At 43.0% G+C, this 24,743-nt stretch overlaps 1 protein-coding gene across 1 annotated transcript in view; it reads left to right on the forward strand.

Moving 5' to 3' along the window:
- LOC311234143 (uncharacterized protein) overlaps window positions 1-21,009 on the forward strand; it is a gene marked incomplete at its 3' end in the record, with an annotated part of 38,814 nt that extends 17,805 nt beyond the window's left edge. The window contains exons 4-5 of the mRNA XM_084321259.1: window positions 20,065-20,806; window positions 20,976-21,009. Of these exons, the coding sequence (XP_084177385.1) occupies window positions 20,065-20,806; window positions 20,976-21,009 (776 nt within the window). The remainder of the gene's footprint in view (window positions 1-20,064; window positions 20,807-20,975) is intronic.
- Window positions 21,010-24,743: the final 3,734 nt, after the last annotated feature.

The following is a 24,743-nucleotide window of genomic DNA, read 5'->3' on the forward strand; positions in this document are numbered from 1 at the left end:
AATTTGGCCACATAATTACTCATGCGATCCGGATATGGCGTGAAACACAAAAAAAATATCCTAACCCACATAAATGGCACAATCATACTCCCTTATTCAATAACAATGCACTCTTGATTGAAAAACGACCTATAAGATTCCCTATATGGGAAAAGCAAGGCATACACTCATTAGGGGATGTTTTTAACAAACAGCGTATTCGTTTTTTACGTCCTGAATGTCACCAATTGATCAGAGCTCATCACAACACGGCTAATAACGTTAGCTTTAGCTCCCCGCCGGAGTGGACTACCATCGCTCCTCAGGAGTACTAAACGAGACATAATGATTTTACTGTCTGCAACGAATGTTATAATAAAAGCCCTTCGTTCTATACACTTGTCTGATTGAAAACTTTATTAACAGACCGCAGAATGGGACAACTCGGCACACTCTGAGCAAAGAAAGGAACTGAGATATGAATTGAGTAGGCTATTGCTTGCCTTGCTATGGTCCGGTAAATACGCTGATGTTATTGAACGTGTAACTATATAACGTTAATGCCACAAAACGAATGCCTTTATTATAAAGTAGTAACTTTATAATAATAATAATAAGAAAGGGTCGGGGGGGTAACCACCCCTGCCCGCGACACCGAGTGAACGGCGCACGACCAGAGGGGAAACTTCGAATCCGTGTTCCACTTTCAATAACGAATGCGTGCTTGCCGAATCCCAAACAATATTCATGCTGCAAAGTCATCCTCTAAAGATAGACATTTAGACTAGAGGCAGGCTATATGCTATAAAGAGTAAACTACTAAAAAAAAATGCATTCAAACTTTTTTTTTTTTAATTTTTTGTGTGCGTGCGGTAATAACCGCGGCGGTAGGAAATATTTCGCAAATTTGTGCGGTAAGGAAAACATCAATACCGCGGCAGCTCTATCAAGAGGTTTTGTTTCAGATTTTTATCATCAATTACTAACGACCTCATATGAAACCCTCCACCTAGACTCTGTCTGGAGGAGGGATATACCAGACCTGGAAAGTGATTTTGATTGGCAAGAAGCCTGGGCAAATGTTCGACTCACATCAAGGAACCCGGACCATCAACAAATCAATCTTAACTATATTCACAGGACATACTTGACTCCTATAAGACTGAAAAAAATGGGTCTTATACAAGACTCCAAATGCTCTTTATGTACAAATGGGGACGAGGGGACATTTATGCACATGTACTGGGACTGCCCACCAGTTAAAAGAGGTGACCCAGCAACTATCAAATCTCTTAACTTGGAATATACCTGTACACCCCTCTGTATTACTGCTGAATGATGTTTTTGAGTGTGCAGTACATCCACAGCTAAAGAGATTGGTTTTATCGGGTATCACAGTGGCTAAAAAGCTGATAGCATCACGATGGTTCCAACCTGAAAAAATGTGCCGAAAGGTCTGGATTATTACATATCTCGATGTGATCTATCAAGAAATATCTACAGCAAGAATTTTGGGTCTCAATGAATCCAAAATGACATTGTGGTTAGAAGTGGTGGAGAAAATAAAAGCTAGCATATAATGGTAATGTCTGGTTAGGAGCGAGGGAAAATGGATGGATTATCCAATGGGGGGTCCGGGAGGGGGGGGTACGAGCTGGAGCATATGTGTGTAGGTTTTTAGATAACAGGTATTAAGGGTATATCCTATATAAGACAATTAACTAAAATGTGATTTCATTGGATGTGCACTGTCAACTAATGCTTGTGTATCTTATCGTGTGTTGTCATGTTTGTTTATGTGTTTGTTTAAAAAATAATAAAAAAATAAAATACAAAAAAAAGAGCCACTGACAGTAGATACCTGCACATTATCAAAGTCAATATTTCTGGCTCTTGAAAACAACATTAATATTGTGTTACTAGCATTCACTCATTGACTGCTGTTTTCGGGCCCCGTCTAAGAACTGCCACGCTTTAAAAGATATTAGTCCATCACCTTGTTTGTAGAGCTATAACTATATTCTATATTATAGCTATGGATACAATACTATGGTCATTTGACAGTGACTGACTTTCTTCCAGTCAATAATTTGTCCATGCATACATTCGTGCATTATACCGTGGTGCATATAAGTATGTTTTTAGATCAGACTGGGGTAATGCTGAGGAATAGCCTTATGCGTGTATTATACTATAACTGTTGCCGTTTCTTGCCTGGACCAGCTATTATTCTCAAATCAAATCTATATCATAGGTATTATGTTTCATCATGAATGCATGCATTTTTTGATGCTTTGATCATCACCAACGGCATATATTGTCGAGTAACATTAAACACACACACACGTTCAGTTCGAGGGGAAGGCATGGTTTGATCAACGCAAGATTGATATCATATAGCCCTTACCTTGACTAGGATGTACCTCAAAAAGAATATTCCAATTATCTGATTGTGATTCCAAGTATTGATGTCCATCGTGTCGCCAACATAATCCACCACACATCATGCATCGGGAGCATTTGATTCTTCTCAATCCGACTGTTATAACCGCTAAAAAAAGCCGACCGGAGACATTTCATCGACGCACACACGGCCAAGTAACAAGGTTTCATAGGGTGCTTGATACCGCCGTCTAGCTGGATGTGGCCGGTATTGCACTTTGGCGATCTCAGACTCATTCCCTATGGTAACGCCAAGGTCCCCAGATGAATAATGAATAGAAATAGCTGGAAAAAAAGGAAAAACGATAAATAACTTATATATACGTGGTTGGCGTTTAGCGGTTGTCCGCCAAACGCGTATATAAGCGTGGTTGGCGTCCATTGAGTTAAGAACTAATTCAAGATTAACAAGGGCCTCCTGAAGAGCATCAAAAGAAAGCTGCAATTTCTCAATGGCCAACTGAACAGAATCAACAGTACGCAATTGTATCATCAGAATACAAATGGAAATTACATCCGTACAAAGAAGAAACAATATGATTGATGTAGATCGTAAAAAGGACAGTACCCAAAACGGAACCTTGCGGCATACCTTTAGTTATGGACAGAAATTCAGATTGGGCTTGACCCAACTTCATACACTGATGCCTAGAAGATAGATAATCCCTGATGTAGTACTGTGTTTGGCTCTAAAACCAGATATAAAAAAATATAAAAATATTCATCACAAGTCATCGACATCAGGGTTCATACAGGGGCAATATAAATCAGTCAAAACATCTGCAGCCAGATGTCTCTGCCTCAAAGTCATTAAGAATAACTTTAAATGCATCCAATGAGACCACCTACCAAAGATTCTGATAATTGTGCAACTGTTTCCAAGTAGAGGGAGCAACATACTTAAACTCCCTTTTTCCCAATTCAGTACAGGCTTTAGGGACAGATAGAAGGCATAAGTCCTAGGAGTAAAGACAATAACTTCCCATAAATTTTTAAAGAATGTAGATCCATAGGTATGATGGAAGCAAACCAAGAATAGCCTTATAAATAAAAATATGCTAATGGTTAAGGCAGACCACCCAACCCAAACATGCAAAGAGCCATGGTGAGTAAGGCGAAGCTACATGTTAGATCCTTGCACATTTGTGAATAATCATTGCTGTATATCATTGTTCTTTGCGGTTATACTTTCTGTCATTCTGTGCAAATGTTATGCTAAGATTGATTTTAGAGTGATTTGTTTGTCTTTAGGAGATCATCAAACGGAACCCTCTCCCTGGTCTTTTCCATGCATCCCAAAAATGTGGAAAATAATTGACATAACTAAGCCATCTTGCAATACCACTTCATAGGGTTTTATGGGGTTGGGGGTTCCAGTTGTGACATTATTTTGGGGATTTGAGGTCACAGTCGCATATTATTTGATGACTAAATGGAAAACAATTATGATAATTTGTAGCAATTATGATAATTAGTTGAGTGAAGGTGAGGATCACAGTAGCTAAATTATCAGTGTGCTGCACACTATTCTTTTTGTTTTCTTGTTAAACGATCAGTTAAACCATTAACCAATTTTTCTTTTATAGAATATTTGAAGATTAAAACCCATTAAAATGCCTGTAAATGACCACCAAGGGTCAAGATGCCTATCATCTTTACTATCAGTAAGCTTTAATTTACATCGGTCTAGATGATCAACATTGTCTTTATTGGTTTATAATGTTAAACTTTCTATTTAACCCTTTAATCGCCAAGGACGCCGTAACTCGTCATTCCCCGCCATGCTTAATCTGCCAATGACGCCGTAACACGTCATTGAGATCAATATTTCTAAAATCTGTGATGGCAATCATATTTCTCCCGCGGAGACTTGAGATCTACTGTTGATCCCCTCTCAACTCTCCAACGGTTCAAGAGCGCCATCTGGTGGCGGATCGGCGGATCGGCCAAACCGGAAACGGAAACTGGTGCTCATCCAAATTCGGTCCGACCACTCGCTATAGCTCCCGGGACTCGAGCTCGACACAATGGATAGCGATCCGTTACCAATAACTCGATAAACAACATGATTTGGACGTATATACTATTATACAACCTGGAGATGGATCGCATATTTCAACATCCCATAATAGGAATCTTTTTGCTCCACGCTCATCGCCCAACGGCCCGAGGAGACTGGGGTAAGTTTCAGCGTTTATTTTTACCGTGTTCGATACAAACTGCTCTAATGATCATATCACCCACACTACATGAATCATCTAACGTTGGCCACGGAATTATAAACGACCCCCCCCCCCCATCCGGTCAACATCAGGTGATAAGTAGTAACTTCTAGAAGCACGTCCATTTGACATTTTCTATCTGGCACCGATCGCTATCAAACTGTATTTGATCATCAATATAATGCATTTAGGGCTATAAATCACATTCTGCACTGTTTTCATGGTGCAACCACGGTGCAACCACGGTGCAACGAAGACTACTAAAGAAAACTACAGTGCTGCAATGCTAAAATGCAAAAGAAAAGATAAAATAAAATAAAAGCACCTGTACGAAACATAACCGCATCATTATTTCTACACCATGCCGGGGGGCAGTTACAGTGAAAACTTACCCCCATCAGTGAGTAAAACCTTACTCTGAAGAGGATCAAATGTGAGTAAAACCATACTCTGAAGAGGATAGATGTTATGAATGTATTATGAAGACCTTACTCTGAAGTGGATAAATGTATGATGAAGTCCTTACTCTGAAGAGGATACATGTTCTGAAGAGGATAAATGTATGATGAAGACCTTACTTTAAAGAGGATACATGTATGATGAGAAGGAAGAATAAACCTACGGATTGATTAACCCTATGCTGTCTGGTATCCACCCCAGCAATTCCACGGATGTGTGGCAACTCCTGTATATTTATTAACCCTATGCTGTCTGGTATCCACCCCAGCAATTCCACGGATGTGTGGCAACTCCTGTATATTTAATTAACCCTATGCTGTCTGGTATCCACCCCAGCAATTCCACGGATGTGTGGCAACTCCTGTATATTTAATTAACCCTATGCTGTCTGGTATCCATCCCAGCAAGTGGAACTCTTGATGCCAGCTATTTATTGACATTTTAGATTTGTGTGATCAAACACAATGTCGGTCCAAGCAGACGATGCTGGCAACCTCTTAGAGATGGAACAGAACAGGACAGGTGCTCGCAAAAGAACTCTAACAGAGAAAGGAAAGGAGAATTGTGAGGTGGAAGATAAGAAACAATTAGAAAGCTTTTAACAAAGCTTATCACACCTGGAAGAAGATAGCATAGGAAGCCAGAGGGAAACTGAGAACCTTCTGTCCGACAGAAGAACTTGATAAACTAAAACAAGACATTCAAACAAGTCGTGACCTAGTAAGTAGTGTGATGAAAGACTTGAGAAAGATAGGGTGAGAATAGCTCTGAACAAAGAGGAGTGCAGGTCTGTATATGGACACACAAATACTGAAACAATTGACTCAACGATCCAAGGTGTCAAGCAGGCGGAGGGAAGCTGAACTCGCAGCTAAAGTGGAAGAGGTGAAGGCCATCCAAGTGATCCAGGCTCAGCAAACCAGTATCCTCCAACTAGAGGGGGAAGAGGCAGCCATGCTAGTGGAAATGGAGAAGATGAAGGTGGAGAGTCGACGTAGGCTGGAGTCGGAGAGGATGAAGCTACAGCAGCTACAAGCAGAGCAGGAAGTCCAGGTAGCAGCAGCCCGAGTGAGGGCATACAGTTCTGGAAGTGATCTAGACAACGAAGAAGAAGAAGACACTGACCATGAAATAAATACTGCTCACCAAAATCCTGAATATAGTGCTTCGCTACATCCTACATCATTCCAACGTCAAGCATTTCCAGGAGCGACTGCAAACCAAGAGGCCTTCAGTCTAGCCGAAAATCACAAGTGCATTAAGCATGAATCGCCTACCTACACCAGAACCAACAATATTCAACGGTGACCCCATGAAATTTGTTGATTGGAAAATGACCTTCATGGCCCTGATACACCGAAAGCCTCTCCCAACAAGTGATCAAATGTTTTATATGAAAATGTACCTTACTCGTAAGTCTGTGGAAGGATTCTTTTACAGAGACTCCGAAGAAGCATATAAAGGTGCCTGGAGAGTGTTGGAAGAAAGGTATGGGAACCCCTTCATTATACAAAGGGCATTCAGAGACAAGCTCATGAGATGGATCAAGATAAACACAAACGATCCTCTGGCACTCCGAGAGTTTGCAGACTTCCTACAGGGATGCACAGAGGCGATTCCACATGTCCGAGGGCTGGCCATCTTGAATGACTGTGAAGAGAACCACAAGCTGCTCAAGAAACTACCTGAGTGGATTGTGCGAAGATGGAGCAGGATCGTCGTAGAAGAGCTAGACAAGTCTGGAAGCTATCCAAGTCGTGCACACTTCCTGTCCAACAGGTCTCAGCGGGTGAGGCTGGGGAAGAGCATTTCCAGCTCTAGGTCCACCAGCACCGGTTCCCCGCAGGGCTGCGTCCTGTCCCCACTACTGTTCTCCCTGTACACCAACAGCTGTGCCTCTCTCCACCCCTCGGTCAAACTCCTGAAATTCGCTGATGACACCACCCTGGTGGGTCTCATCTCCAGGGGGGACAAGTCGGCCTATAGGAGGGAGATCGAGAGGCTGCAGAGCTGGTGCAGCTGCAACAACCTGGAGCTCAATGCTCAAAAGACAGTGGAGATAGTAGTGGACTTCAGGAGGAAAGCAGCCCTGCCCCCTCCCATCATACAGGCACTCAGGTGGCCTCCGTGGAGTCATGCCGATTCCTTGGCATGACCATCTCCCGGGATTTGAAGTGGGAGCTCAACATCACGGGCCTGCTCAAGAAGGCCCAGGTGAGGATGTTCTTCCTCCGGCAGTTGAACAAATATAAACTGCAGAGGACCATGATGGCCCAATTCTACATGGCGATCCTTGAGTCCATCCTCACCCACTCCATCATCTCCTAGTTCCCCGCTGCAGCGGCAAAAGATCTCGCCAAGCTGCAGCGGGTGATTTGCTCCGCAAGAGGGTGATCGGCTCTCCCCTGCCCTCCCTCAGGTCCCTGCACGACTCCAGGGCGCTGAAGAGGGCGAGGAAGATCATGGCCGACCCCTCCCACCCCGGTCACAGCCTCTTCACCCTGCTCCCCTCTGGGAGAAGGCTGAGGATCCCAAAGGCTGTGAAAGCTCGTCACAGACTGAGCTTCTTCCCCTCAGCCGCCAGGCTGATCAATGCCTCAGGTCCCCCCCCCCCCCTCTGCGCCCAAGTGACACTGGCACAATGACACTGACTGCACTGCACTAGTCCTTACTGGAACTCTGCACTCTTCACTTTATATATATATATATATATATATATATATATATATATATATATATATATATATATATATATATTTTTTTTTTTATTGATTAATCCTCCACTGCACTGTTTTTTGTCCTGTGTCTGTGTTGGTGTTTGTCTTTTACTGTGAAAAAAGAAAGGAAAAAATGCATACACTGTATTGCTGCAACAATTAATGTGTTTTTACACAAATGGCTTAATAAAGTAATCTGAATCTTCTCAAGATTTCTGAACAAAGAGGCCCGAATAGCCTGTAACCCCATCGCCTCCCCACTACTGTTGAACTCCAGAACCTCAGACGAGAGGTTTCCCAATAGAGCCAGAGCGTTAAATACAAGCACTCGCATGAAGAACAACATCGTAGAGACACAGTACTCACCCTACAAAGCAAGACCACCCTGCCCCATCTGCAAGAATGAGAATCATGGCATTGCTATGTGCACTAACTTCGCATCAAGGTCTATAGAAGATAAGGGAACGTACATCTACCAAAATCACCTCTGCTTTGGATGCCTGAGGAAGGGACACTCCAGCAAGGACTGTAAACGGCGACATACCTGCAACACCTGCAACCGTCGTCATCCAACGTGTCTGCACGAAGAGAGGTCACAAGCGCCAGGGACAACCCAGAGTGGCACATCTACTACAAACTACCGGAGCCAAGATGTCCACAGAGTCGTGTCTCACACTACAACCCGATGTGCTTCTGCCACCTCAAGCATTGTCCCAGTACGTGTCTTCAGTTCAAGAGCCACAGATAACGGTGCTCACTTACGCACTACTTGACACACAGAGTGATTCAACGTTTATCTTAGAAGACCTGCTTGAGGAGTTAAGTGTGGAAAGTCAACCCGTGAAGCTGAGACTCAGCACAATGACTGCTGTAAATACAGTTATAACCAGCAAGAGTGTCAGCGGCCTACAAATCCGAGGACTCCATTCTGCAAACAACATCAGAGTGCCACAAGCCTACACTCGTAGCTGAATCATCCCAGTGGACAAATCCTACATTCCTACTGGCAAAACAGCGTTACAGTGGCCTCACCTCAAGCATCTCGTAAACAAGTTACCATCACTTCTAGACTGTGAAGTGGGTATGTTAATAGGATGTGATTGTCCCTCAGAGCTAGCTCCACTCGAAGTCATCACAGGCTGTGAAAACGAACCTTTTGCACAGCGAACAGAGCTTGGCTGGAGCATAATAGGCTCATCTAACCCTCATCTGGACAGACAAGGGAGCCAGAGCTTCGTACATGGAGTCGCAGTAAAATAAATACCAGCCCCGTCTACAACGGATGTCCTGAAAGCCCTTGAGTTGGACTTCTCTGAAAAGAACTACGAGGACAAGTACGTGTCTCAAGAAGATGTTCGCTTCATACAATTCCTCAGTGATCACATCAGACAGAAAGAAGATGGACACTACGAGATGCCTCTACCTTTCAAGGGTAGCAGCCCACCATCCCTACCAAACAACAAGAGACTAGCTACAGTCCGCCTTCAGTCTCTAAAGAAGAAGCTAAAGACAGATGAATGAATGAAAACTTTATTTAACAGATTGCAGAATGGGTACAATACAGTACGGCTCAATACATACAATTGTTAAGGGGATGCAGACCTGAGAAAGACGTTTGTCTTGTTTCCATCAGGGTCCCCCATTTTCAATTCATATAGACATTTATGACATACACAACATACATGACATTTATGGCATAGGGACATATAGGTATGTAGTACTGATACATTTGTGACATAAACGGTATTCAAATATACAGTACTGTTACCCCTAGATCCTGACAGAGTATATATGATGGGGAGGAGACTGTCTATTATGAGGTGGTGGGGGTATGAAGAGTATCACGAACGCTATAAGACTTTCATGAAAGACATCATCGAGAAAGGTGACGCAGAACTAGACCATACCACTTCATATGGACAGACTGCTTGGTACCTTCCTCATCACAGCATTTACCACCCTAAAAAGCCTGGCAAGCTAAGGGTCGTGTTTGACTGCTCAGCTAAATTCTGTGCAGTTTCCCTAAATGACTGCCTACTGACTGGTCCCGACTTAATTAACTCCCTAATAAGAGTTCTATGTCGCTTCAGAAAGGAAGACGTGGCCATAATCTGCGACGTGGAAAGAATGTTCCACCAGTTCTTCGTCACCCCTGACTCTCGAAAATACCTCAAGTTCCTGTGGTGGAAGGAAGGCGATTTGGAAACGGAACCACAGGAATACAGGATGGCAGTTCACCTCTTTGGAGCTGCTTCGTCTCCTGGATGTGCCAACTTCGGCCTAAGGTACATGGCACACCAACACAGAAGACTACCCAGCAGCCTCAGCCTTTTGGGGTTTGTTGCCCCATTCACCCTAAGCTGAAAACGCATACTCCAGGAACTATGCCGCAGAGGTATAAGATGGGATGATCCACTGCCAGATGACTTAAAGCCACGGTGGGAGGAGTGGAAGATCGGGCTATATAAATTAAAGGAATTTACGATCCCTAGATGCTACCACCCACATGACTTCGGCAACATCATCGGAACAGAACTGCATCACTGCGCTGATGCCAGCAGCATGGGGTATGGCGCTTGTTCCTACCTTAGGTACAAAAATGACAGACACAGTGCACTCCAGTCTTGTGATGGCCAAAGCAAGAGTCGCACCCACAAAGGTCTCAAGCATCCAACGACTCGAGCTCTCAGCAGCAGTGGTCGCAACCAGACTGAGTGTGTTGCTGAAAAGAGAACTGCAGATGAAGATCGATGAAGAGTACTTCTGGACAGATTCACAAGTAGTTCTGGGCTACATCAACAATGAGGCAAGAAGGTTCCATGTGTTCATCGCGAACAGAGTCCAACTGATAAGAGAAAACACTGATACAGGTAAATGGCATTATGTCGATACTGCGGAGAACCCTGCAGATCATGCCTCCAGAGGCCTTCAAGCATCTCACATTCCTTCAACAAAGCTGGATGTCAGGTCCTACATTTCTCTGGGAGCAAGAAGTGCATCCCAAACTGAACCCCTCCGCAGAGCTATTTGTCGGCGATCCTGAAGTTAAGGCCGTCCAAGCTTTCACAACCAAAGTCAACAACTGCACAGACATTCTTATTCGCCTAAGTCAGATCTCTTCATGGTCAAAGATCCTGAAAGTAGTCGCAAGAGGCTGGTAACCGTCGAAGAACGAGAGAGAACTGCTGAAATAGTGATCAAGCTCGTCCAGCAGCAAGCCTTCTCAAGAAATTAAGATACGCCAGAAAGAAGATGATCTTCCAAGTTCAAGCGCTCTTCATTCCCTTGATCCAATTCTGCATAGAGAACTTCTTTGTGTGGGTGGAAGATTGAGACACTCATCCCTCAGTCAAGAAATGAAACATCCCATCATTTTGCCAAAGGACAGCCCTATCACCAAGCTAATTACGGCTCACCACCACGCTAAAGTTTGTCACCAAGGCCGAAGTCAAACTCAAATGGAACTGAGAGCCAATGGATTCTGGGTCATTGGTGGGAGCAAATTAGTGGCCAAGCTGATTCACAATTGTGTGCGATGCAGGAAAACTCTTGACGACCTACTGAAGAACAGCAAATGGCTGAACTCCCTAAAGAGCGTGTGGAAGACTCACCGCCTTTCTCATACAGTGGCATGGACTGCTTCGGCCCTTTCCTGATTAAAAAGGCACGGAATGAGTACAAAAGGTGGCACGGAAGGAGTACAAAAGGTATGGCCTGATACTAACTTGCCTGGCTTCATGAGCTGTCCACATTGAGATGCTTGACGACTTATCAACAGACTCATTCATTAACGCCTTGAGATGCTTCATCAGCCTCAGAGGAGCTGTTCGCCAACTTCATTGCGACCACGGTACTAACTTTGTGGGAGCTAGAAACCAGTTTAAAGAAGCACTCAAACAATGTGACGCCAAGTTACTGGAAATCTTTCAAGCAGAAAAACAGTGTGAATTCGTCTTCAACGCTCCATCCGCCAGCCATGCAGGCGGTGTCTGGGAACGTCAAATCAGGACCGTGCAAAATGTGCTGAACGCCACTATTGCTCTGTGTCCAGGCAGACTTGATGACGCATCCCTTAAGTAACCAGGAGGCTTAGGGCATATAACAGACAGACAAGCAATTATATTTAATATAATTATCTTTATTGCATGCTATGGTATAAGAGAGTAAGTTGAATTTCATACAAAATAGAGTTATCACCATGTATAAATAAGCACAGAGAGACAGACTGAATCCACACTACACCCTAACCTGTAGTAGCTAAAACAGTGACCACCTGTTTGACAAGGACCACCACCTGTCATGACACAGAAATTACACAATGAATATATTAACATCTCATATATCTCAAATATGAACATTGAAGCATGACAGTAGTTCAAGAACCTTAGTATATTAAATACTGGCTGTTGCACGCTATAAGACAAACATTTAATAACACACCGGTACTACAAACGAACGAGAGAGAGAGAGCTAGACTTACAGTTTAACCGAATGAGTGAAACACCCGGCGCCGCACACACACAGCACACACCCGGGCCACAACGGTACATCTATTTCCCCAGTCTGAGGGAAATCAGGACAGGTCGTCTGTATTATTATTTATCCTAAACAGTCTGTGTGTGTAATATGCATGTGTGCAACTCATAAAAGTGAGTGATACCTTTGTATCGCCAGGCGTAAGCACAACGTCTCGCCTCTTCACCGTTCACTGTCTGTCGTTCCCTAAGGAAGACCATACACAGTATAAATACCTAAACAGTGCACATCAACCTAGCGACATGATAATGCAAGCAAGTTCCGCTTTATACTATAGTTAAGTTACTCACCAGGACACTGTTACTCGACACTCTCTCTCGTCCTGTAACAGGGGAACCAGGTGTGGGGAAATGTTTGCTGCTATCGCCGCCCGCACCCAACTAGGAAGTGTTTGTTTCAGCCGCCATCCGGTCAGGCTAAAATATACACTGACGCCAGAGCCACACCCACAATACCCCCAGCTGGCCACACTTAGAACACTTCTATGAAGCTACAGCTATTGTAAATGGCCGACCACTGACAGTAGATGGTATCAACAACCCCATGGCACTAGAACCCTTAACACCAAACCACCTCGTCATGATGAAGTCTAAAGTCGCTCTTCCACCCCCTGGGAGATTTGTTAAAGAGGACATGTACGCAACCAGGAGATGGCGCAGAGTCCAGTACCTAATCGAACAATTCTGGAGCCGCTGGAAGAAGGAATACCTCCTGAACATTTCCACACGTCAGAAGTGGCATGTACCCCGGCGCAACCTCAAGGTGAACGACATAGTCATCCTCAAGGACAGCAACCTTCCAAGAAGCCAGTGGCAACTAGGTCGAGTCGTCGAAGCCACTCAAGAGAGCGATGGTCTAGTTAGTACGTAGAGTAAAAATACAGACTGGGGAGTGAAAAGATCACTCTACCAGACCTTCAGTCCTCGAGCGACCGATCCAGAAATTGGTACTCCTCCTCGAGAGTAATTAGTACAGAGACACTTAAATTGTACTATTTGATTTGTTATTACGCATACGCTAAGTGATCTGTTATGTGAAGTCTAAAAAATCCTGTATGACTAATTTATTCTTTCTATACTGTGCTTATCCATCATAGCAGGATTTGGTGTGAGTGTAAATGACCACCAAGGGTCAAGATGCCTATCATCTTTACTATCAGTAAGCTTTAATTTACATCGGTCTAGATGATCAACATTTTCTTTATTGGTTTATAATGTTAAACTTTCTATTTAAGAACCCTGTGTTAATATCTCAGTTGCAGCTTGTGCATTTTCCTTTAGTGTCCACAAGGAGGCAGAGCTCATCTTCCTATAGTATAAAGGTTGCCACAAGTTCCTGTTTGCTCACGAGACCTGTAACTAATACAGGAAGTAACCAAGTAAGAACGTCGGAGCAGACGGCAAACTATCTGGAGTACCATGACCTTGCTTCAGAAATGAACACCCCTTGGTAACGCGGAATAAGTTTTCATGGTGCAACCACGGTGCAACGAAGACTACTAAAGAAAAGCTACAGTGCTGCAATGCTAAAATGCAAAAGAAAAGAGAAAATAAAATAAAAGCACCTGTACGAAACATAACCGCATCATTATTTCTACACCATGCCCATCCCATGTTTGAGCTCACTAACCTTGCGTATTCCCTTTAAATTGGCTGTGGAAAAACAATACTGCTGTTGCCAAAATGTGTGTGCATCTTTGTGATGATGTTGATGACAAAAAGGTCTATCTATCGCAATTGAATTCCTTCATCTACTAAACATTATTATAATATTAATTAATGAGTAATTAACATAAATGTATCCAACCAATCCTTGGTAATCCATGAAGTAGGCCTAACTAATAGGCTGTGTTTAGTTGTACACAGATTGCGTTGAAGAAAGCAGGAAGCTGGACCAGCACTCTCAGATTCAATAGTTTTTTAATGGCAGCCTGAAACGTGTAAGGCTAGCCAAACACTGATGAAGGAACCATAGTTCCGCTCCGGTCGGTGGGCTTCAAAATAAAAGTCTAAAACACCGGAAAATACGTTTATTTTGTACAGCGTTTTCCTCCGAGTACTCGAGTAAATCATGTGATCAATCGATCTGGATTATTTTTGCCCATCCCTAATTTATCCTGTGCTGAAGTCTCCATTCCAATAGAGATAGTATATATTTTGGTGTTTATTTGATTATTGTTTCACTGCCTTTTTTATTTATTACGTTTCCAGTTTTTTCCTCACACTTTATTAACATTTTGTACATGGTACCACGGCGCAAGGTACATTAATAATACATGTACATGTTAAAAGGATGACACAAAAAGCCAGACAGAGGGCTTGTTTCCAGTTTCAGTTTGTTTTATAATAAACAATCAAACTGAGCATTTTTTTAATTTAGGATATTTAAAATGTCTTCCAATGTTAAATAAAAGTGTATTGCACTTTGAAACGGTGTCCTTGCATTATTATGCTATTATCATTATATTCGTGAATTTTTAAAAGAAAATAAATTTCTCCAAAAAAAAATTCTCTAACCGGTCGCAATAATATTGCTTATCGTGATATTTTCGGGGGCAATTAATCGCCCAGCAAAATGTGTTATCGTGGCAGGCCTACCTATGGCGTTTGTTATTGCTTTGGCCCGGTCTGAATTAATAGCGAGATGCTGCTTGAATGCCACGCGGAGCTGGGTTTGCACTAGGGTCTGTTTCTTCCTTGTACTAGTGATATTCACATTCGGGTGATGCCGTTTCAAATGCGTGATAAAGTTCGCAATAAAGTTGAACAATGCCGGCACGTAGCCCCTTTCGTGACTGTGATGCAAAGGGGATAGCCGGCACGTAGCTTTAGTGCGATCCACCTGTCTTTGTCCATTACTGTGGTTAACTGGGAATCTGAAATTATCCCAAACGGGAGACTTGAATGTTGTGGGAGCATCTTCTAGCTCTGGCTTGTCGGTTAGTATTGCACTCGTCATACTAAGGCTAATATGCTATGCTGAATTACAGCTATTGTTCAGCGTGGCTGCGTGGGATGAACAAACAACATCCGGTTAGTTGTGCATGTTATATTAGGGCCGGGGGGATTTAATTTCTGCAAAAAAAAGGTTCCGTACCGTTGCAAAGCGCGTACTGTACCGGAGGACCACATTGAGGCGGTACAGTACGTATTTGCGTACCGTTACACCCCTAGTAGTTGTACACAGTCAACAACACAATAGACGATAGTGTCATCCGCATAGAGATGATCCTGACAATATCGGAGACAATATCATTCATATAAATAGTAGGCGTTAGGGATGCTCCGATCACGCCATATCGGCCGATACACTGCCGATACCGATAGTTTTTGGTTTTGTTATAGCAGCTGGCAGTATTATACTGTAGGTCTAACACAGGCATTCTCAAAGTCCGGACTCCGGACTAAATTATCCAATCTAATCTTAGAAATGAAGTAAAGTGAATAGTACTGGGTGTTAAGCATAACAGCATCTACGTTAATTTACTTCTGAATATTGGGGAGTATCGCCGTGCTTGTAGCCGCATTTTGATTACGTCATCACAACAACATGTTAGGTAACGAACGTAACCCTGTTCTTTGCCGAAAGCCGAAAGGGCCTTTTTTAACTACTTTCGGCCGATATGTTTCGGTGGCCGAATATTTGGTGCATCCCTACTCAATTAGTATCAACGTGGCACCTGTTAGACCAGACCTGGGCAATGTACGGATGATTCTGACCGGCCCGCGAAAGATTACATGATAATAAAAAAAACTTAAATTATTTTATCTTTTTTTTTTCTTTTTTTTTTTTTACTTTTTTCTTTTCGTGTCAACGTTCACACGCACAATATACGCTTACCTAGGATTTGACTTGATTCAACAACAAAGCAGTCGGGGCAAGCCGAAAACGGTCGATAGTGTGGTTATTTGAAGTTTGGATTTCTTTTTTCACAACTGAGGTAGGTAGATTACATTTTTAGAGACTAAAGTACAGAAAAAAGGTACCGTTGGGTACCGGTATCGATTCACAGGTACCGGTACCGTATCGGTTCAAATGTGAACGGTACCCATCCCTACTGAACACACAACTGCAGGGCAAGGGCATTTTTGCTCATGAAATGCATAGCCATGTGAAAGCCTTCATGACAAAGTTGCAATTCATTTCAAGGCAACTAGGCAGCAACCATCTCAAACACATGAAAACCCTGAAAGAAGTCAAACCATCAGCTGATCACCGGCACAGGTACTCATCCATGTTGGGAGCACTGCATGATGAATTTTCAAGGCCTTTTCAAGATTTCAAAAAGGTTGAGGATGAAATCTAGCTGGTTTCCTCTCCCTTTACCTGCAGTGTTGATAGTGCACCCACTGATGTTCAGCTTGAACTCATTGACCTGCAGTCTGATTCACTACTGAAAGAGCTCTTTAAGTCAGCATCACTGCTAGAGTTCTACTCTGCTCTCAAGGAGGAGAACTTTCCAAACATGAGGAGACATGCTCAGAAGATGTTGGTTCTCTTTGGATCCACCTATATGTGAACAGACATTCTCAGTCATGACGTTTACCAAGTCCAGGTACAGATCCTCTCTCACTGATGAACATCTGGCAGCTGTGCTTCGCATCTCCACCTCAGACATGCAACCTGACTTTGATGTACTTGTTAAAGCTTAACAGAGACTGGATTTATCACACTGAATGAAAAAAAAAAAGAGCTGAAGAACACTAAAATGTGGAAATATAACAAGTGAAATGGGACACTTGATATTTTTTTTCTTTGCACAGTTCTGAAAACATTAAATGTTTAATATAAGCATGTAAAGTAAAAAAGGCTACTGGGACACTTTTCTTTACACAGTTCAGTGACATGTCTTGTTTATTTTGGCTATAAGATGATGTGATGTCTTTAGAAAGCTAAGAAAATCCTTGTTTCAATAGTATATGAAACTCAAAATAATAAATGTATTTGTATAGCACTTTTTCATACATGCCCTTTGTTATTAATGTTTCACATTTTGTTTATCATTTTGGAAATAAATTCTATTTGAATAAATGATATTTTTGAAAGCTAACCTCACCTTTTAATTGCCAAATAATAACATACACTCTTACCAGGGGTCAAAACAATGCCATTTACTGCTTTTTATATAGAAATAAAATGTATATTATGCATAATTGAGTTTGGAATTTTGGCCCGGCCCTCCAACATATTTTCAGTTGCTCATTCGGCCCTCCGGGAAAAATAATTGCCCACCCCTGTGTTAGACCCACGTTTGATATTCTGGAAACTTGTGAACGCTTTCTGTTAATCTGGTAAACTGTTGGTTGTATTGCGGAGCTAAATGCTAATGTGGCTAACTAACAGTAAACTTTTGTACATGAAATACAGCCCAAAAAATGTAAAAGACCCCGCTGAGAAACACTTTAAAAATGATCAAACATTTTTAAAGTAATTAAAAAAGAAAAAAGTGACAAAGTTGTTTAATTGACGGGAGAAAAGTTGCTAAAGTCTATGTATTGTGATGGGACCGGAAGAAGCCTACACGCTGAAGATTCAAGAGGTTTATTATTTGTCACATACATACCAGGGCATACAGTGACATAACCGGATATGCCGCCTCCACATTGTGCAAGTGGAGAATTGTCCCTGTCCGCAGTTAAACAGCAACTTTTCATTCAGATTTCTAGCTTCAGAGTTCCAGGGTCCCAGTTTGCTTATTCAGTTATGAAAACATATGAATCATTTTCAATAATAAAATTTCTCTCTGCATACATAATGTCAACTTTGCCGTCAAACTCTCGCCTCGCACAGCTTTTAAAATGTCTTATCATGCGTTTTCATGTTTTTCTGTGTCCATGTGAGCTTTGAGATCTCCGGCACCTTTATTAGACACGGAAACATATGGTCAAGCGTTGCACACCGCTTCTTGTCCCGACTGGGGCGGTACATTGGGAATTCCCTCTGCAGTTCATCTGTAAATGTACACTTACGCTTTGGCTTCGTGAGCAGAATCAAATCTGTCCGCTTCCTCTGTTTGCGTGTGATGGACATTTTCATGAATTTAGAAAACTCCACCGGACGCCCCGGACAAGGTGTGAAAAGTGGACGTTTTGGTCACCTGATTAGCAATTCTAGGTTAACACTTTAATCGCCGGAAACGCAGAAACTCGTCATTCCCCGCCATGCTCATTCTGCCGAAGACGCCGTAACACGTCTTTGATATCAATATTTCAAACATCTGTGATCGAAATCATATTTCTCCCCCGGGGACCTGAGATATACTGCTGAGCTCCACTCAACTCTCTAATGGTTCAAGAGCGCCATCTGGTGGCCGGTCGGCAGATCGCCCAACAGGAAGTCATGTGGATGAAGTGGTGCTCACCCATATTTCGTCCGGGCACTCTCTATCATTAGCAGGACTCCATCTTGACACAGTGAACACCGATCGGTGCAAATAACTCGACAAACAACATGATTTGGACGTATATACTATTATACACTCCTGGAAATGGATCGGGTATTTATACATCCCATAATAGGAATATCTCTGCTCCATGCTCATCGCCCAACGGCGCGAGGAAGATACGGTAAGATCCAGCGTTATTTTCCAACGTGTTCTTTACTAACTGCTCTGATGATCATATCACCCACACTAGATGAATGATATAACGTTGCCCACGGAATTATAAACGACCCCCCGCCCATCCGGTCAACATCAGATCATACGTAGTAACTCCTAGAAGCACATCCAGTTGACATTTTTTTTATCTCGCACAGATTCCTACCAAACTGTATTTGATCATCAATATAATGCATTTAGGGCTATAAATCAAGTTCTGGAGAAAGCTGCAGAAAACGATAAAAGCATACTTATACGTTTAGACCGTATTTTAGTATGAATATGTGAATGAAAAAGTATAACGTTGCTACACCCTGAACAATAGATATAGGACATTGAATGGGCCATAATAATGTCAATTTAGCAATACAATTTAAAAAGTTATAGCCCTGCAAAGAAGGGGAACTTCTCCATAGACAAATAGAGATGGCGAGGGATGGTAAATTATGAATTTAACCATGGCGATCAAAGTGTTAAACTGGTCCTGGTGGTTAATATTTTGATCAAAAGTAATTTACTGTATTTCTATGGCATTTACACTTAACGCAATTTTTTTTACAGTGTAGGGTGATTAATGAACAATAATCCACTTGATAAAGTAAAATTGGATAAACGAATAACCACGACTTGGGTCGAGTGAAAACAGATGACTGACTGACTGATTTTATTCAACAAAAACACGATGCCGGTGCAGACAACGCTCAGCGTTTGCTTAAAGTCGGGACATTTGCATGAGGTGCGCTTTATTTCTATCACAGGCCAGTTGAATTACAGTCATAGGTGAAGAGGTATTCAGTACATGGGTCTGGGTCTGTAGTAAGAAACATGAGCATCACGTTCTGTTCAACGTTGCTTCCAAATAAAAAGAGAAAATGCCTTTCATTTGTATTTAGTTTAAACTCAGGATTATTCAAAAGTAGTCATGGATTATGTGGTTATTTTGTAGACAAATGTTTCATCCACTAAATTAAACTGACCTTAACCATAGCCACGATAACCACTTCTGCTCCAGAAACTGTTGACTAACTGGTGCTTGAAACAAAGTGGTTTAAGTCTATAACTGTAGATGACTCTTCCTCTGACACTCTTCTCCATCACTATCTCCATCCAGATAGCTGTCCTGTCAGGCCTGGGAAGAAACCAAGAGGCTTGGATGGAAGAAAAGGTCTCTGCTGTGACCAGTGTGGAAAAAGCTTCAGTTCAAAGAGGAATCTCAATAGACACCAACGCATTCACACAAGAGAAAAGCCCTACTCCTGCGGCCAGTGTGGAAAGAGCTTTAGTCATCTGATGAGTCTGAAAAGACACCAGATAATTCACACAGGAGAGAAGCCCTACTCCTGTGGCCAGTGTGGACAGGGCTTTACTCAGCAACAGAATCTGAAAAGACACCAGATAATTCACACGGGAGAGAAGCCCTACTCCTGTGGCCAGTGTGGGAAGAGCTTTTGTCATCTGAGTCAACTGAAATCACACCAGAGAATTCACACAGGATGGAAGTCCTACTTTTGCGACCAGTGTGAAAAGAGCTTTCGTCATCTGATTAGTCTGCAAACACACCAGAGAATTCACACAGGAGAGAAGCCCTACTCCTGCGGCCAGTGTGGACAGGGCTTTACTCGACGGTCTCATCTGCAATCACACCAGATCATTCACACAGGAGAGAAGCCCTACTCCTGCGGCCAGTGTGGACAGGGCTTTACTTGGCAACAGAGTCTGAAAAGACACCAGAGAATTCACACAGGAGAGAAGCCCTACTCCTGTGGCCAGTGTGGAAAGAGCTTTACTGGGCAACAGAGTCTGAAAATACACCAGAGAATTCACACAGGAGAGAAGCCCTACTCCTGTGACCAGTGTGGACAGGGCTTTACTGGGCTACAGAGTCTGAAACTACACCAGAGAATTCACACAGGAGAGAAGCCCTACTTCTGTGGCCAGTGTTGGAAGAGCTTTAGTCGTGAGAGTAATCTGAAAACACACCAGATAATTCATACAGGAGAGAAGCCCTACTCCTGTGACCAGTGTGGACAGGGCTTTACTCAGCAACAGCATCTGAAAACCCACCAGATAATTCACACAGGAGAGAAGCCCTACTCCTGTGACCAGTGTGGACAGGGCTTTACTCAGCAACAGCATCTGAAAATACACCAGAGAATTCACACAGGAGAGAAGCCCTACTCCTGTGGCCAGTGTGGAAAGAGCTTTAGTATTCTGAGTAATCTGAAATCACACCAGAGAATTCACACAGGAGAGAAGCCCTACTTTTGCGACCACTGTGGAAAGAGCTTTAGTCATCTGATTAGTCTGAAAAGACACCAGAGAATTCACACAGGAGAGAAGCCCTATCCCTGTGATCAGTGTGGAAAGAGCTTTACTCGGCAACATAATCTGAAATCACACCAGAGAATTCACACAGGAGAGAAGCCCTATTCCTGTGACTAGTGTGGGAAGAGCTTTAGTCATCTGAGTAATCTGAAATCACACCAGAGATTTCACACAGGATGGAAGCCTCCTTCTGTGACCAGTGTGGGAAGAGCTTTAGGACAAGTACACATCTTCTGATTCATCAGCAAATCCATACAGCAGAGAAGCCACATCATTGTGATCTGTGTGAGAAGAGATTCAGTAAATTAGAATATTCGAGAAAACATGCGAAAATCCACTTGGGAGAAAAGATTCAGTGAAATGTCAAACTTACTACTTTTGCATTTTGCCAGAGCCCTCACCACTTGAGGTAGCATGAGGCGGTGTCTGCAACCCACAGAAGGTGCTCAGGTAGTGCAGCTCATCCAGGATGGCACATCAATGCGCGCTGTGGCAAAAAGGTTTGCTGTGTCTCCCAGCACAGTGTCAAGAGCATGGAGGAGATACCAGGAGACAGGCCAGTACACCAGGAGACGTGGAGGGGGCCGTAGGAGGACAACAACCCAGCAGCAGGTCCGCTATCTGGTCCTTTGTGCACAAGAACCCAGCAGCAGGACCGCTATCTAGTCCTTTGTGCAAGGAGGAACAGGAGGAGCACTGCCAGAGCCCTACAAAACCACCTCCAGCAGGCCACCAATGTGCATGTTTCTGCTCAAACTGTGAGAAGCGGACTCCATGAGGTTGGTATGAGGGCCCGGCGGCCACAAGTGGGGCCTGTGCTCACAGCCCAACACCGTGCAGCCAGATTGGCATTTGCCAGAGAACACCAGGATTGTCAGATTCGCCATTGGCACCCTGTGCTCTTCACGGATGAGAGCAGGTTCACACTGAGCACATGTGACAGACGTGACAGTCTGGAGACGCAGTGGAGAACATAATGATGCCTGCAACATCCTCCAGCATGACCAGTTTGGCGGTGGGTCAGTGATGGTCTGGGGAGGCATATCCCTGGAGGGCCGCACAGACCTCCATGTGCTAGCCAGAGGTACCATGACTGCCATTAGGTACCGGGATGAGATCCTCAGACCCATTGTCAGGCCATATGCTGGTGCAGTGGGCCCTGGGTTCCTTGTGTAATGAAGAAACTCTGATTGTATGATTCCATGTGGCAAATAAAAACTCTGAACTGAACAATGCTCGGCCTCATGTGGCTGGAGTGTGTCAGCAGTTCCTGCATGACGAAGGCATTGATGCTATGGACTGGCCTGCCCGTTCCCCAGACCTGAATCCTATCCAGCACCTCTGGGACATCATGTCTCGCTCCATCCACTGATGCCACGTCGCACCACAGACTGTCCAGGAGTTGACTGATGCCCTGATCCAGGTCTGGGAGGAGATCCCTCAGGAGAACATCCGTCGTCTCATCAGGAGCATGCCCAGACGTTGTAGGGAGTGCATACAGGCACGTGGAGGCCACACACACTACTGAGCCTCATTTAGAATTGTCTTGAGGAATTTCCACAGAAGTTGGATCAGCCTGTGATCTGATTTTTCCATTTTTAGTTCTGAATCCAGACCTCCATGGATTAATGATTTTGATTTCCATTGATCATTCTTATGGTATTTTGTTCTCAACGCATTCCACTATGTAATGAATAAAGATTTTCAACTGGAATATTTCATTCATCGAGATCTAGGATGTGTTGTTTAAGTAAGTAAGTATTTATAAAGCACCTTTCATACATGTCATGTAGCTCAAAGTGCTGTACACAAACATAGCCATATATAACGATAAAAGCAATAAAGTCACAGTGATCAGTTAAGATCAATGTTTAAAAAAATTAAATAATAATAACGTAAAAATGAAAACAGTCATTTGCGGACCAGTTTGGGAGAACAGGTCCGCACAAACATGTCCGTTCAGTAGCAACCGGAAGTAGGAAATGCACTAAACCAATGCACTTGTACAGTAGGTAGCAATGTTGGCTCTCATAACGTTAGTGTAGTTACGTTTTTATTAGTGGTCGCGTATTGTATGTACCCGTTCCCTCATCTAAAGAGTTGGGTCCATAAGGCTTTTCCAAACCATAGCGTCTTTGTGTTATGTCTCATAGCGTTAACCAGTTAGGAAGTAGGAAATGCACTAAACCAATGCACTTGTACTTGTTTAGCAGCAATTGGAAGTACGAAGTGCACTAAACCAATATCTAGTAGGTAGCAACGTTAGCTCTCATAACGTTAGCCAGTTAGGAAGTAGGAAATGCACTAAACCAATGCACTTGTACTTGTTTAGCAGCAACTGGAAGTAGGAAGTGCACTAGACCAATAACTAGTAGGTAGCAACGTTAGCTCTCATAACGTGCACTAAACCAATGCTAAACCAATATCTAGTAGGTAGCAACGTTAGCTCTCATAACGTGCACTAAACCAATGCACTTGTACAGCAGGTAGCAACGTTAGCTCTCATAACGTTAGCCAGTTAGCAGCTCCGGGTACTAAAAATAAAGCATCACATTAATAAGACAACAGTAATAAAAGTATGGCAATAGGCAAAGAACAGTAAAATAACATTTCAGTAAAAGATCAATACATAAAAAATAAAAACAATAAAAACATTTCAATAAGATACTCGCTTTCCCTAAGGCATGGTACACTATTTGTAAGCTAGACTGTATAGGTACGTTTTTAATGTTCCTTTAAACATGTGTATGGAGCTGGCGTTTCTGATGTGTGTTGGTAGTGTGTTCCATAGTTTTGGGGCATAGTTGGCAAATGCCATACTTCCTATCCTCTTTTGGTTTCTCGGTGTGTCTAGTAAACCTGTAGTGGATGACCGTAGCGTTCTTGAGGGGAGATAACTAACTAGGGAATTTGCTATGTATTTTGGGCCTTGCTCATTAAGAGCTTTATATGTCAGGAAAAGGACATTAAAATCAATTCTATGAGTTATTGGAAGCCAGTGCAGAGTGGCTAGGACTGGAGTGATATGTTCTCTTCTCTTTGTATGAGTTAGTAATCGAGCTGCAGAGTTTTGGATAAGCTGAAGCTTCCCAATGGTTGCTTTGGGAAGACCAGTGAACAGTGCATTACAATAGTCAAGCCGGCTTGAGACAAAAGCATGAATCAGTGTCTCGGCATCCTTTTTATTTACGAAAGGTCTTACTTTCGCTATGTTTCTTAGGTGGAAGAATGACGTTTTCATGGCCTTATTAATATGAGACTTATGAGAGAGGATCAAGGCAGGAGGTGGCAGAATTACACTCAGAGACAATCTTACAGAGGTCAGGTAATGTAATCCACTCACAGCCAGATCTATATCAGAGGCAATGCTCTAACCAAAGATATCTTTTCATTAAAGAAAACTGCGAACTCTTCACATTTTGTGGCTGATTGCTGCGGTATATGGGGGGGTGGCATGTTAATCAG

This window comes from Notolepis coatsorum (genome assembly GCF_963971535.1).
Source record: "Notolepis coatsorum genome assembly, chromosome: 9".
NCBI lineage: Eukaryota > Metazoa > Chordata > Actinopteri > Aulopiformes > Paralepididae > Notolepis > Notolepis coatsorum.